At 46.2% G+C, this 11,818-nt stretch overlaps 1 protein-coding gene across 5 annotated transcripts in view; it reads left to right on the top strand.

Moving 5' to 3' along the window:
- Positions 1-11,818, top strand: part of ZFAT (zinc finger and AT-hook domain containing) — a 104,178-nt gene that overhangs the window by 50,387 nt on the left and 41,973 nt on the right. For all 5 annotated transcript variants that reach the window (XM_088675986.1, XM_088675988.1, XM_088675987.1 and 2 more), the window contains one exon: positions 4,845-5,077. In XM_088675986.1, the coding sequence (XP_088532112.1) occupies positions 4,845-5,077 (233 nt within the window). The remainder of the gene's footprint in view (positions 1-4,844; positions 5,078-11,818) is intronic.

Raw genomic sequence — 11,818 nt, 5'->3', positions numbered from 1 at the left:
AGTGAGAGCAATGAAGCTAAAAAGAGGTTTGACAAGCTAGAAAAGAGGAGCTGGAACAGGTCAGAGCAGGAAGGATGAAGCAGGGCTATAAACTGCACAGCTGAAAAGAGCTTGCAGCATGGATAATCATTTTACATAAAGGGATATATGCAATGGAATGGGCAAGAACCCGTCATGATAGAAAGGGGCAGAGCAAGATTAAGAGCTAGTAAAACTATCTGAGTTTGGGTGTATTCACTGAGCCCAACAGAGAAGCAGTGGATCTCAGGACCTCTCTCGTATTTATTTGCCCTATGCTAGTTCAGTGGCCATTCCAACTTAGGTCTTGACTAGCAGTAACTTATTAGGCAAAGAACTTCCCTCGTCCTGATACCTGTGCGTTTTGATATGGCACCTTGGGTGTCTTCTTGTGGCGAACAATTTAGTAAGCTGCTTAGGAAGTTGAGCCCTCAGCGAGTCTTGTTGTGTATTAAATTTATATACAGCCCTTCATCTGAAGATCTCAGGACAGTCCACAGCAGGAAAACAACCGAATAGAACCCCAAAGTACACAATGAAAACAAGAACATAAGCAAGGCAAGCCAAATAACCCCCTTCCCACAATCTTGTGGGGTCAGATTCACATTCCTGGACCACAGTAAGTCTCCAGATGTGTTATGCTCAGATCCTACGTGTGGGGTTCCCATGGACATCTGGTAAGGCTCTGTGAGAACAAAGTGCTGGACTAGATGAGTCTTTGACCTGACCTTACTATGTTGAGACTTCACTCATTCTCAGCATATACGGTATTCTTCCACTAAGCTGGGTGATTGTTGTTACCCCTCCCACCTTGTCCTTCCCCAGAGTGGCTGGGAAACCTAGCCGGATGGGCGGGGTACAAAAAATAAATTATTATTATTCCTGTCATCATTTGCCTGTTTGTACATATCTACATAAGGGACACGGGTGGCGCTGTGGGTTAAACCACAGAGCCTAGGGCTTGCCGATCAGAAGGTCGGCAGTTTGAATCCCCACGACGGGGTGAGCTTCTGTTGCTCGGTCCCAGCTCCTGCCAACCTAGCAGTTCAAAAGCACGTCAAAGTGCAAGTAGATAAATAGGTACCGCTCTGGCGGGAAGGTAAACAGTCTTTCCATGTGCTGCTCTGGTTCGCCAGAAGCGGCTTTGTCATGCTGGCCACATGACCTGGAAGCTGTACGCTGGCTCCCTCGGCCAATAATACGAGATGAGCGCCGCAACCCCAGAGTCGGTCACAACTGGACCTAATGGTCAGGGGTCCCTTTACCTTTACATATCTACATACTCCACCTTATCTAGCAGAGGGCCTCTTCCACCCCCTTTCCCAATTCCTGCAGCTGCAGGCCGCAGTTTGCCCTCAACTCTTCCACATCTTTTGACGAGCCCACTGTCCTTCTTTTGCACATTCGCTCTTGCATTTGTTCCTGAGGCAGCCAGACCCTTTTCCAACATCCCCTCCCACAGCTGCTGCAGCAAACTTCAGTCTCCTCATGTGCGTTTCCCTAGGCAGTACTCTAGGGTCGCCAGTTCTGCTAATAAAGTCTCCTGATTCAAATGTTTTCTGAAAATTGTGTTTCACAGGGACTGCATTCATTGAGAGCTATTAAATTAGTGAAATACCTTTCGGAAGGATTTTTCATCAGGGATGCAATTGGCAAAGGATCACACGTTAACTGTGCCCCGATGAGGTTGTTCTCTTTTAGGAAATAACAATTAAATGTGTGTCACGGGCAGCGTTCTGCCTACATTAACTTGATCAAAGGGAATTTTAGCATTTTTGTTAAAAGGTGAAATCATGGGCATGAAAAAGTATTGTTTACGCAGGTCCAATGCAGGAAGTCCAGCCATATCAATCACTTTCCCCCCTGCTTGTGTTAGACCCAGGCCCCTACCAAGGGGAGGAAAGGGGGAATGCACTGAAAAAGCTTCCCTACCCCTGTATTATAGGATTCAGGTCTTATTGCATGCCCTACTTTGGCCTGTTGCCATTCAAACGGCTTCTTTGGTTGTACATGACGTGTGTCTGATGTTACCGGGTCTTTTATTTGGCTTGGTGGCCATGCATAACCTACATCACAACTTGAGGCCTGAAATGTTTCACTCACAGTCCCTGGACAAGTGACATTGGCAAGTAGGAAGGGGCTATGTCAATATGTATGAAAAGAGGTATTCTCTGCCTGTGGAGTAAATGATAGGAGACACAGCTTAATACCGCGTCTTAAAAATATAATTTAATACAGATTCTCAGATTCTCAAACCTTTATTGGCCTATGTACAAGATTCCAGTAGTGTTCAAAAAAAGAACACTCCTTTAAAAAAAACCAACCCCTGCATCTAACACTTAAGTTAGCGTTGTATAGCATCCACAAATCATAGAATCATAGAATCATAGAGTTGGAAGAGACCACAAGGGCCATCCAGTCCAACCCCCTGCCAAGCAGGAAACACCATCAAAGCATTCCTGACAGATGGCTGTCAAGCCTCTGCTTAAAGACCTCCAAAGAAGGAGACTCCACCACACTCCTTGGCAGCAAATTCCACTGCCGAACAGCTCTTACTGTCAGGAAGTTCTTCCTAATGTTTAGGTGGAATTTTCTTTCTTGTAGTTTGAATCCGTTGCTCCGTGTCCGCTTCTCTGGAGCAGCAGAAAACAACCTTTCTCCCTCCTTTATATGACATCCTTTTATATATTTGAACATGGTTATCATATCACCCCTTAACCTTCTCTTCTCCAGGCTAAACATACCCAGCTCCCTAAGCCGTTCCTCATAAGGCATCGTTTCCAGGCCTTTGACCATTTTGGTTGCCCTCTTCTGGACACGTTCCAGCTTATCAGTATCCTTCTTGAACTGTGGTGCCCAGAACTGGACACAATACTCCAGGTGAGGTCTGACCAGAGCAGAATACAGTGGTACTATTACTTCCCTTGATCTAGATGCTATACTCCTATTGATGCAGCCCAGAATTGCATTGGCTTTTTTAGCTGCTGCATCACACTGCTGACTCATGTCAAGTTTGTGGTCAACCAAAACTCCTAGATCCTTTTCACGTGTACTGCTCTCAAGCCAGGTGTCTCCCATCCTGTATTTGTGCCTTTCATTTTTTTTGCCCAAGTGTAGTACTTTACATTTCTCCTTGTTAAAATTCATCTTGTTTGCTTTGGCCCAGTTGTCTAATCTGTTAAGGTCATTCTGAAGTGTGATCCTGTCCTCTGGGGTGTTAGCCACCCCTCCCAATTTGGTGTCATCTGCAAACTTGCTCAGGATTCCCTCAAGCCCATCATCCAAGTCATTGATAAAGATGTTGAACAAGACTGGGCCCAAGACAGAACCCTGTGGCACCCCACTAGTCACTACTCTCCAGGATGAGGAGGAGCCATTGATGAGCACCCTTTGGGTTCGGTCAGTAAGCCAGCTACAAATCCACTGAATGGTAGCATTGTCTAGCCCACATTTTACCAGCTTCTTTACAAGAATATCATGGGGCACCTTGTCAAAGGCCTTGCTGAAATCAAGATAGGCTACATCCACAGCGTTCCCTTCATCTACCAGGCTTGTAATTCTGTCAAAAAATGAGATCAGATTAGTCTGACATGACTTATTTTTCAGGAACCCATGCTGACTTTTAGTGATCACAGAGTTTCTTTCTAGGTGCTCACAGACTGTTTGCTTAATGATCTGCTCTAGAATCTTTCCTGGTATTGATGTCAGGCTGACTGGGCGGTAATTGTTTGGGTCCTCTCTTTTCCCCTTTTTGAAAATAGGGACAACATTTGCCCTCCTCCAGTCTGCTGGAACTTCGCCTGTTCTCCAGGAATTTTCAAAGATTATTGCCAGTGGTTCTGAAATCACCTCTGCCAGTTCTTTTAATACTCTTGGATGTAGTTCATCTGGCAAAATCCTTATTGCATGTTGCATATACCTGGCTACTATTTCTATCCCATCCCCACCCTCGGTAAACATAAGGAAGGCTACCTTGCGTTCGTCTGAATTCCAGTCCCTACAAGCAACCAACTGATTAATAAACTTAGGTCGAATTGCCTGATACCAGGGGCAGTACAAAAGGACATGCCTGGCTGATAATTGAATACAGAGCCCTTCCAGATCAGGCCAAAGGCCCGTCGTGCAGCATCCTGTTCTCACAGTGGCCAACGAGATGCCTCTGGAAAGCCTCCAAGCAGGACCTGAGCACAAGAACTTGCAGTTGCCAGCAGCTGGTACTCAGAAGCATGTTGCCTTCAACAGTGGAGCTAGAAGATAGCCATCTTGGCTAGCTCCCACCAAAAGCCTTATTGCCCATTAATTTTGTCCAGTGCTCTTTTAAAGCCATCACAAGTTGACGGCCATCAGTTTAGCAACAGAACATTGTGGTACGTCTGGGTTGTGCAAGGATTCCGGTTTCATTGTGGGCTCAAGTTCCTAACTAGCTTCTAAGTTGTTTCTCATAAGCGCAAACTATTTTACTCGATCTGAGCTAAGTAGAGGCAAAAATGATGGTGTATACTTTTTGTCGTGACATGGGCACACTTCTTCAGCCATTAGATTCATGAACTAACTTTATGGCTCACCCTGTTTCAAAGCCTCAGGATTTTGCAGCCGTTCGCATTTGAACCATCAGCCTCATCACAAAACACAGAAGCCTGCCCCGATTACGATTCCTGCCCCTCTCGGTTCTAAAAACCATCCCTGCTTCTCAAGATGGAGTCAGGATTTGAGCCTCTGCTTCTCCTAACTTCATCTAGCGTTTTGTTCATTACACAAGGCTTGAATGGAACACTCTCGAATGCAACTAATTTATTCTCTTCCGTGCTTTGAATTGTTCTTTCCAGGCAAGTTGTTTTGGTACCAGGTGCATTATGACATGCATGTCCGCACTCACACGCGAGAGCACCTCTACTACTGCTCTCAGTGCAGCTACTCATCCATCACCAAAAACTGCCTTAAGCGACACGTCATCCAGAAGCACAGTAACATTCTGCTGAAATGTCCCACGGAAGACTGTGATTATTCCACTCCAGATAAATACAAACTCCAGGCCCATCTGAAAGTGCACACAGAGTTGGTAAGTCTGAATCCTGGGCAGAGCTGTTTGTTTTTGTTTTTCAAAAAAGTCATAGCTATGTTCTGTACAGGGAGAGAGTTTCAATCCATGAAAATGACCCCATTGTTTCCCACTATGATGTGTTGCTTTTTTACGAAAACAGGTACAATCCTGATGTTTCTCTGTTGCCCAGTGCTTTCCTGCTTATTACTGTACTGCCTTGTTTGTGAAGCAATGCATGTGTTTGCAAAGCCCCATTTTAGGCATGGGAAAATCTGAATTTTGACAGGGTTGTTGCATGCTAAAGAGGTAAAGGCAAACACTAGAATGTCCTTAGAACGTGGCATTGTATGGGCAGGGTTATGCACATTGTATGTGCAACCCTTAAAACTCCAATTCCCCACCAAGGTATCTATGTACTCTGAGCAATCACGTAAGGGAAACATGTTTGCATTGGCTTGCTTGGCCAAGAAGTATGCAGAGCCTTAAAGACCTTAATATCAGCTAGACGCACTGTCATGACTGTATGCCATGGCACACTGCCTTTTCACTTTCAGGTTCCTCCCTTTTGAGAGTCAAACTTTTATTTTGGAGCTGGAGTGAACCCAGTTTGGGGCTTTTTATTCTGCTTTAACTGCAGGCTTTACATTTCATGAGCTGAAACTCAAGGCCATGGAATACAGGAGGATAGAAAGTCCGCAGCTAAGCCTCATCAACTAGGGCCCTCATGATTCCACCTTCTGAGCAGCTTTGGGAATTACAGTTTCAGAAGAGCAAGAGAGAATTTTCTCAATATTCTTTCTTCTTTGCTTCCAGGCTGTGCTTGTGCATTTTTCTTAAAACCACGAGTTAAACGTGATACACCTCATGTTTTCAGATCTCTTTTATGCTGACAGGAGGTGGGCTGTGGGCCAATATCTCCAACAGTTAGACTTTCTTATTGTGTGTGTGTGTTGGGGGGGGGGGGGAAATAGGTGAAGAACAGAATAGTTCACCTCCTACTCTGACTAACTGCTGTGGTTTCAGAAGCCGCAGGATGGCTTTTCAGAAAGCAGCGAGGGACTCAAAGCAAAAGGAAGGGATACACATCACTTCATTAGTATCATTTTACTTGAGCAAGAGGAAAAAAATTCCCTTTAAATTTGCTTTTCAGAGAAAACCTGTGGTTGTTTTTAAGGTCATTTTTCTTGACCTCTATTTGCAACATTTGATTTCGCACAAGGTGCTAGGCCCCCCCGTGAGCGTTCGTGTGCATCAGAAAGTTACCCACAGCTTGTACATGATTTAAAAATCTAGCACATTGACTGAAAATAGCAGGGAAGATTTCTACAACTGCCCCGAGGGAGAGAATAAAGCCGCCAAACATCTGTTACTAGGAATGGAGGTTGCTGCCTTTTTCGCACCAGGTTTTCTCTTCTGCCTGCCCCTAGGCCCTGCTGGAAAAGCAACAATTGTGTTTATGGTAGGGTCCATCACACATCATTTTGGCCCTGCCAAAAATCCAGTATCCCATGACAGCAAGGGGAAATGGCAATAGCCTTTGCCTTTCGGGCCACAGGTTCCCCCCCCCCTTGCCTTAAAGGAGGACACATTTTTATGGTGTGAGGTTTTTTGTGACAAGTGCATTAGATGCAGCTGTTAAAGTAGTAGGCCCTTGACTACAAACGCTTATGCTTCCGTCAGATTGTGAAAGGACTCCTTTGTCATTGTCACCGCATTAGGCTAAGCACAGCTACTCTTCTGGGCAAGTTGTTCCTAGCCATTGCATCAGTAGATTTCCTAGTGACCAGGTGCACTCTCCCTGCCCGTAAGAAGGAAGGAAGCATGGCATGAACCACCAAGCTGTGCATCCACTTTCATAAGGAGCTTGTTGCTTTCCCTTGAAACCTCTAGATCATGGGTAGGCAAACTAAGGCCCAGGATCCAGCCCAATCACCTTCTAAATCTGGCCTGCGGGAGGTCTGGGAATCAGCGTGTTTTTACATGAGTAGAATGTGTCATTTTATTTAAAATGCATCTCTGGGTTATTTGTGGGGCATAGGAATTTGTTCATTTTTCTTTTTCTTTCAAAATATAGTCCGGCCCCCTACAAGGTCTGAGACAGTGGAGCGGCCCCCTGCTGGAAAAGTTTGCTGACCCCTGCTCTAGATTTATAGGCCCTGGTCCAGAGATGCTTTTAAAAGGCACTCTAGGGTTTTTTCATTTCCTTTTGAAGGTAAATCGTTTCTACTCGATCTCTCTGGATGGGGAATCATAGTCCAACTGCACGCCAAGACCCCAAGTGTCAGGTAACAGAAATTCTCCATGGGGTCACTATCTAACGCAGTATAAGGCTAGGAATTGGAAAGGGAGAAATGATACAAGCTTTGGTGGACTTGCATATTGTTCCGGGGTTACATTCCAGGGGTGGCGAGTTTATGCAGAACATCCCCTTGAAACCACCCCCACTTGAGCAACCTTACCTTCCGGAGCCGATGTACTGAACAGGTCTTAACTCCGCCCACCTTACGGGGCTCTGGGAGGCTCTCACAAGATTTTGAAGGGCTGCCCGAGTTCCTGCAAGATCTCGCCAGAGTCTGGTAAGCAAGGCAGAGAGATTTCTCAAACTTGGGTCCCCAGCTGTTGTTGGACTACAACTGCCATCATCCCTGGCCACTGGTTCTTCTAGCTAGGGATGATGAGAGCTTGATCCCAGTTTGAGAAGCAATGCCTTAAAAGCTCTTTCCGCTTCAGGAAAAACCCGGTGCCAAAAGAGCTTTCAAGCTCTCCACCTTCTGCATGTTTAATTTGTGCGATATCAACCGCCTGAAGTTGAAATTGCGCAAGTTGGACGAGTGTGAATTTGCAAGTCCACAGTAATGTGTTTCTTTGACTGGCAGGGGGATGCAAAAGACAGCCAAGAGAATCAGGTCACAGTGGTCCCTGGACTGTACCATTCAGTCTGCAGGTCGAGGCAAGGAATTAGTGTTTGACTCATCCACCCTACTGAAAAGCTCTGTGCCTAAAGATGACTGGCATGCCAGGGAAAATGTTCTCCCTGACATGCCAGTTTGGTGTGCTCTAGGTGGTGGCTTTGTTTGTTTTAAATGTGAGAGGGCATTCAAGCATAAAGTTCATCTGCTTGCGGTCTGGAGTAGTACAGCTCAGCAACACATGCTCTGTGTCATTCTCCTGATAGCATGTGTTTCTGATGGTCCATTTCTTTGCTTTGAAATGGCAGGGGGGGGGAGGAAGGTATAAAATGGCTGCTTGCATGGGAAAGAGGATCTGAAAGCACCTTTCAGCCTGAAGTTTAAGGGGGCTATGTTTTAAAATTGGTTCTTAATTCGAATGCAAGACCTTCTTCAACTGCAGGGCAGATTTGGATTATCTTCCAATCCTTTCGCGCATTAACAGAATTCGTGACACACAGAGAAGTTCAAGCGTGCTTGATTCACAGGGCAGGTGCAAGAGGTCACACTGTTTGAGTCACTGCCAGTTCCATTCGTCGCTGTCCTCTCCCCATCCACACACCTAACCGCTGCCTCTGTTCGCCTTCCACATCCTCCCTGGCTCACCCTAGGAAACGACAATTGCGTCTTTCTAAAGAGTGAGGCATTCTGGCCGAGGTGCCCGAGACTACAAGAATGGTTGGCAGATAACAGATTGAGGTTGAACCCTGACAAGACAGAAGTACTGTTTTTGGGGGACAGGAGGTGGGCAGATGTGGAGGACTTCCTGTCCTGAATGGGGTAACAGTGTCCCTGAAGGACCAGGTGTGCAGCCTGGGAGTCATTTTAGACTCACAGCTGTCCATGGAGGCACAGGTCAATTCTGTGTCGAGGGCAGCTGTTCACCAGCTCCATCTGGTACGCAGGCTGAGACCCTACCTGCCCGCGGAGTGTCTCGCCAGAGTGGTGGATGCTCTAGTTATCTCCTGCTTGGACTACTGCAATGCGCTCTACGTTTGGCTACCTTTGAAGGTGACCCAGAAACTACAACTAATCCAGAATGCGGGAGCTATACTGATGACTGGGTCTGGTCGCTGGGACCACATAACACCAGTTCTAAAAGATCTTCACTGGCTCCCAGTACGTTTCTGAGCACAATTCAAAGTGTTGGTGCTGACCTTTAAAGCCCTAAATGGCCTCAGTCCAGTATACCTGAAGGAGTGTCTCCACCCCCATCGTTCTGCCCGAACACTGAGGTCCAGCTGTGAGGGCTTTCTGGCGGTTCCCTCACTGCAAGAAGCAAAGTTACAGGGAACCAGGCAGAACGCCCTCCCACCAGAAGTCAAAGGAAAAAACAACTACCAGACTTTTAGGAGACATCTGAAGGCAGCCCTGTTTGGGGAAGCTTTTAGTATCTGAAGGACTATTGTATTTTAATATTTTGTTGGAAGCTGCCCAGAGTGGCTAGGGAAACCCAGCCAGATGGATGAGGTATTATTATTATTATTATTATTATTATTATTATTATTATTATTATTATTATTAGAGAGAGGACCTCTGTTACCACTACAGCTTTGCTGCAACACCTATAGAAGCTCTACAAACTTAGAACTTTTTTAAAGTTGAAAGAGCATTTCCAGAAGGGGTGATGTAAATGCTCTCCAAGCCACCTTGCCCAGAATGCCTCCTTCTGAGGAAGGACATCTTGGCTCTTTCCTAGAGCAAGGTGGGAGAAGGCAGAAATCCTTGCGAAGTGAGGTGAGCAACTGGGGACAGTAAGAGGGGGATGGGGGAGTGTTGCCTGACAGTTCACTGTCCCCCAAAGCTGCTGCCTAAGACAGTTGTCTCTGCTTGGCTCATGAAAGAGCCCTTGTAATGTTGCATATGGAAGTGTACAAATGGCTGCAAAACTATTATTAAAATTTGTATGCCACCTTATATCCATAGATCTCAGGGAGGTTCACAACATATATATATCACATAATAAAAATCTTGTTTGCTTCCACATTGCAAGAGCTCTTATTGACTTTCTGCCCCTTTCATCGTGCAAGGAGGGAAATACAGTCAAAAGTGGGCCTAATTAATTGCCACTTTGCAACACATCCCAAGGGTGAGGTAACACATTATGTGCAGCGCAAGGTGAAATGTGTTGGCAGAAATGTATAGAAAGCCTTGAACAAACATTTCCAGCACTCAGATTAGTTTCCAGCAGCTTGGCATTACCAGGCTTCTCCGTTTCACACTTGTAAGTAACAAAGGGAACAATATTTCGAGCCAGCAGGGAAATAAATGTGGCAACGAGCGGGGAGATGGGACTGGGAGTGCAAGAGAAGAAAACAAGAGTTTTAATGGAATGTTTGACACCTCTGGGGGCTTCAATAGCAGCTTGGATCCCTGCCAGGGTGAATAAATAGCTCTCACTGTTGTTCGTGCCTGGCCAGTGTGCTCTGACACCAAACAGAGGTGTATCTCTGTGTTCAAAGGTTTCATGTGGCATCTCCCCTTCTAAGTAGACAAGTACATTCTCAAATGTACCAATAAGCGGTACATTTGGGACACCAAAGTCAGAGTCAGCGCAAGGCAGGGAACCACCCAAGGCAGATACATCTTCAGTGTATCTGAAGAAGTGTGCATGCACACGAAAGCTCATACCAATGACAAACTTAGTTGGTCTCTAAGGTGCTGCTGGAAGGATTTTTTTTTATTTCCCATCCAGCTGTGTTGTTTTGAAGAATGGGATCCTTCCTCAGAACAAAGTATTCCAAGAAAGGTGGCTAAGTGTCACAGCCCTGTCAGGCGAGGAATGTCCAGAGTGAGGAATGAACTATTATCAAAAGTACACTTGCAAGTTATGGAAAGGCTGTTCCATCAGTCCTACGTCTCCCAGCTACTCCTAGGCGCACACCTGATGAGGCAGTTTGGCACAGCAGGGAGGTCCCACTATGGACCTCAGCTTGTGTATCTCCCCCATCCGAGCTGCACACAAGCACGTGAGGACTCTGCCTGTGTGTCACCTTCTGCTCCTCCCACTTCACCCCTCTTCCGGTCCTGGGAGACAATGGAGCAGAAGAGTTGGAGGCAGGAAGAGGAGGAGGTGTGGAAGCCCTTGATTCCCTGACATCTAGGGAAGTGCATGCACACAACCACTAGTCATTCTTTTTGAGTTTAGTTGAAACTTTAAACTTCCAATGAACTGCTTTCAAAAGAAAGTTCTTGCTGTCCTGTAAAGGTGGCATCGGCGCAGGACCTTCCCCAGACCACCTCACCCAGAGGAGGAAGGTCTTTCCTCCTATTGAGGCATGGGGTTGGGATGGGCACTCTGGAGAGCCCTGCAAGAGCTAGCTGGGTAAATAGGTGAGCCACAAGGCCAGAAAGCAGGAGGTGCAAGTTTCTTCCACTACCTGAGTTTGCCTAATGGAAGTGCCTGCCCTGACCGAGGCGATCAACCAGCGTCTGGGCTATTTTCAGTTCGGTAAAGCAAGCAGAGGCTCATATTATGGGGTGTTCCTTTCTAGAGAGGAGAAAACATTTCCCGCAAATAGAAAACTCTCATGTCAAAGAACTAGCCTTTCAAGGAACTGAGGTTCCTGCTTTGTGAACCTGACATCTAACATTTCCTGCAAACGTGATTTTCTGTGCAGGGATAGATCCTGTGTTATACCCCCACCCCCCAAAAAACCCTAAAAGTGTTTGACAAGGATGAAGATTTTGCTTTTTAAAGCTGGTTCCGAATTAATGCAAATTCACCAGCCGAGCATATTTGCTGATGCACAACCGCGGCTGATGGCAACTCTGCCACTGGAGTACTGTAGGGGTGTATCTCTGTGTAACG

The sequence above is a fragment of the Zootoca vivipara genome, chromosome 8 (assembly GCF_965207765.1).
Source record: "Zootoca vivipara chromosome 8, rZooViv2.hap1.1, whole genome shotgun sequence".
NCBI lineage: Eukaryota > Metazoa > Chordata > Lepidosauria > Squamata > Lacertidae > Zootoca > Zootoca vivipara.
The sequence above is the reverse complement of the archived record's forward strand: the minus strand, read 5'-3'. Positions and strand labels throughout refer to the sequence as shown.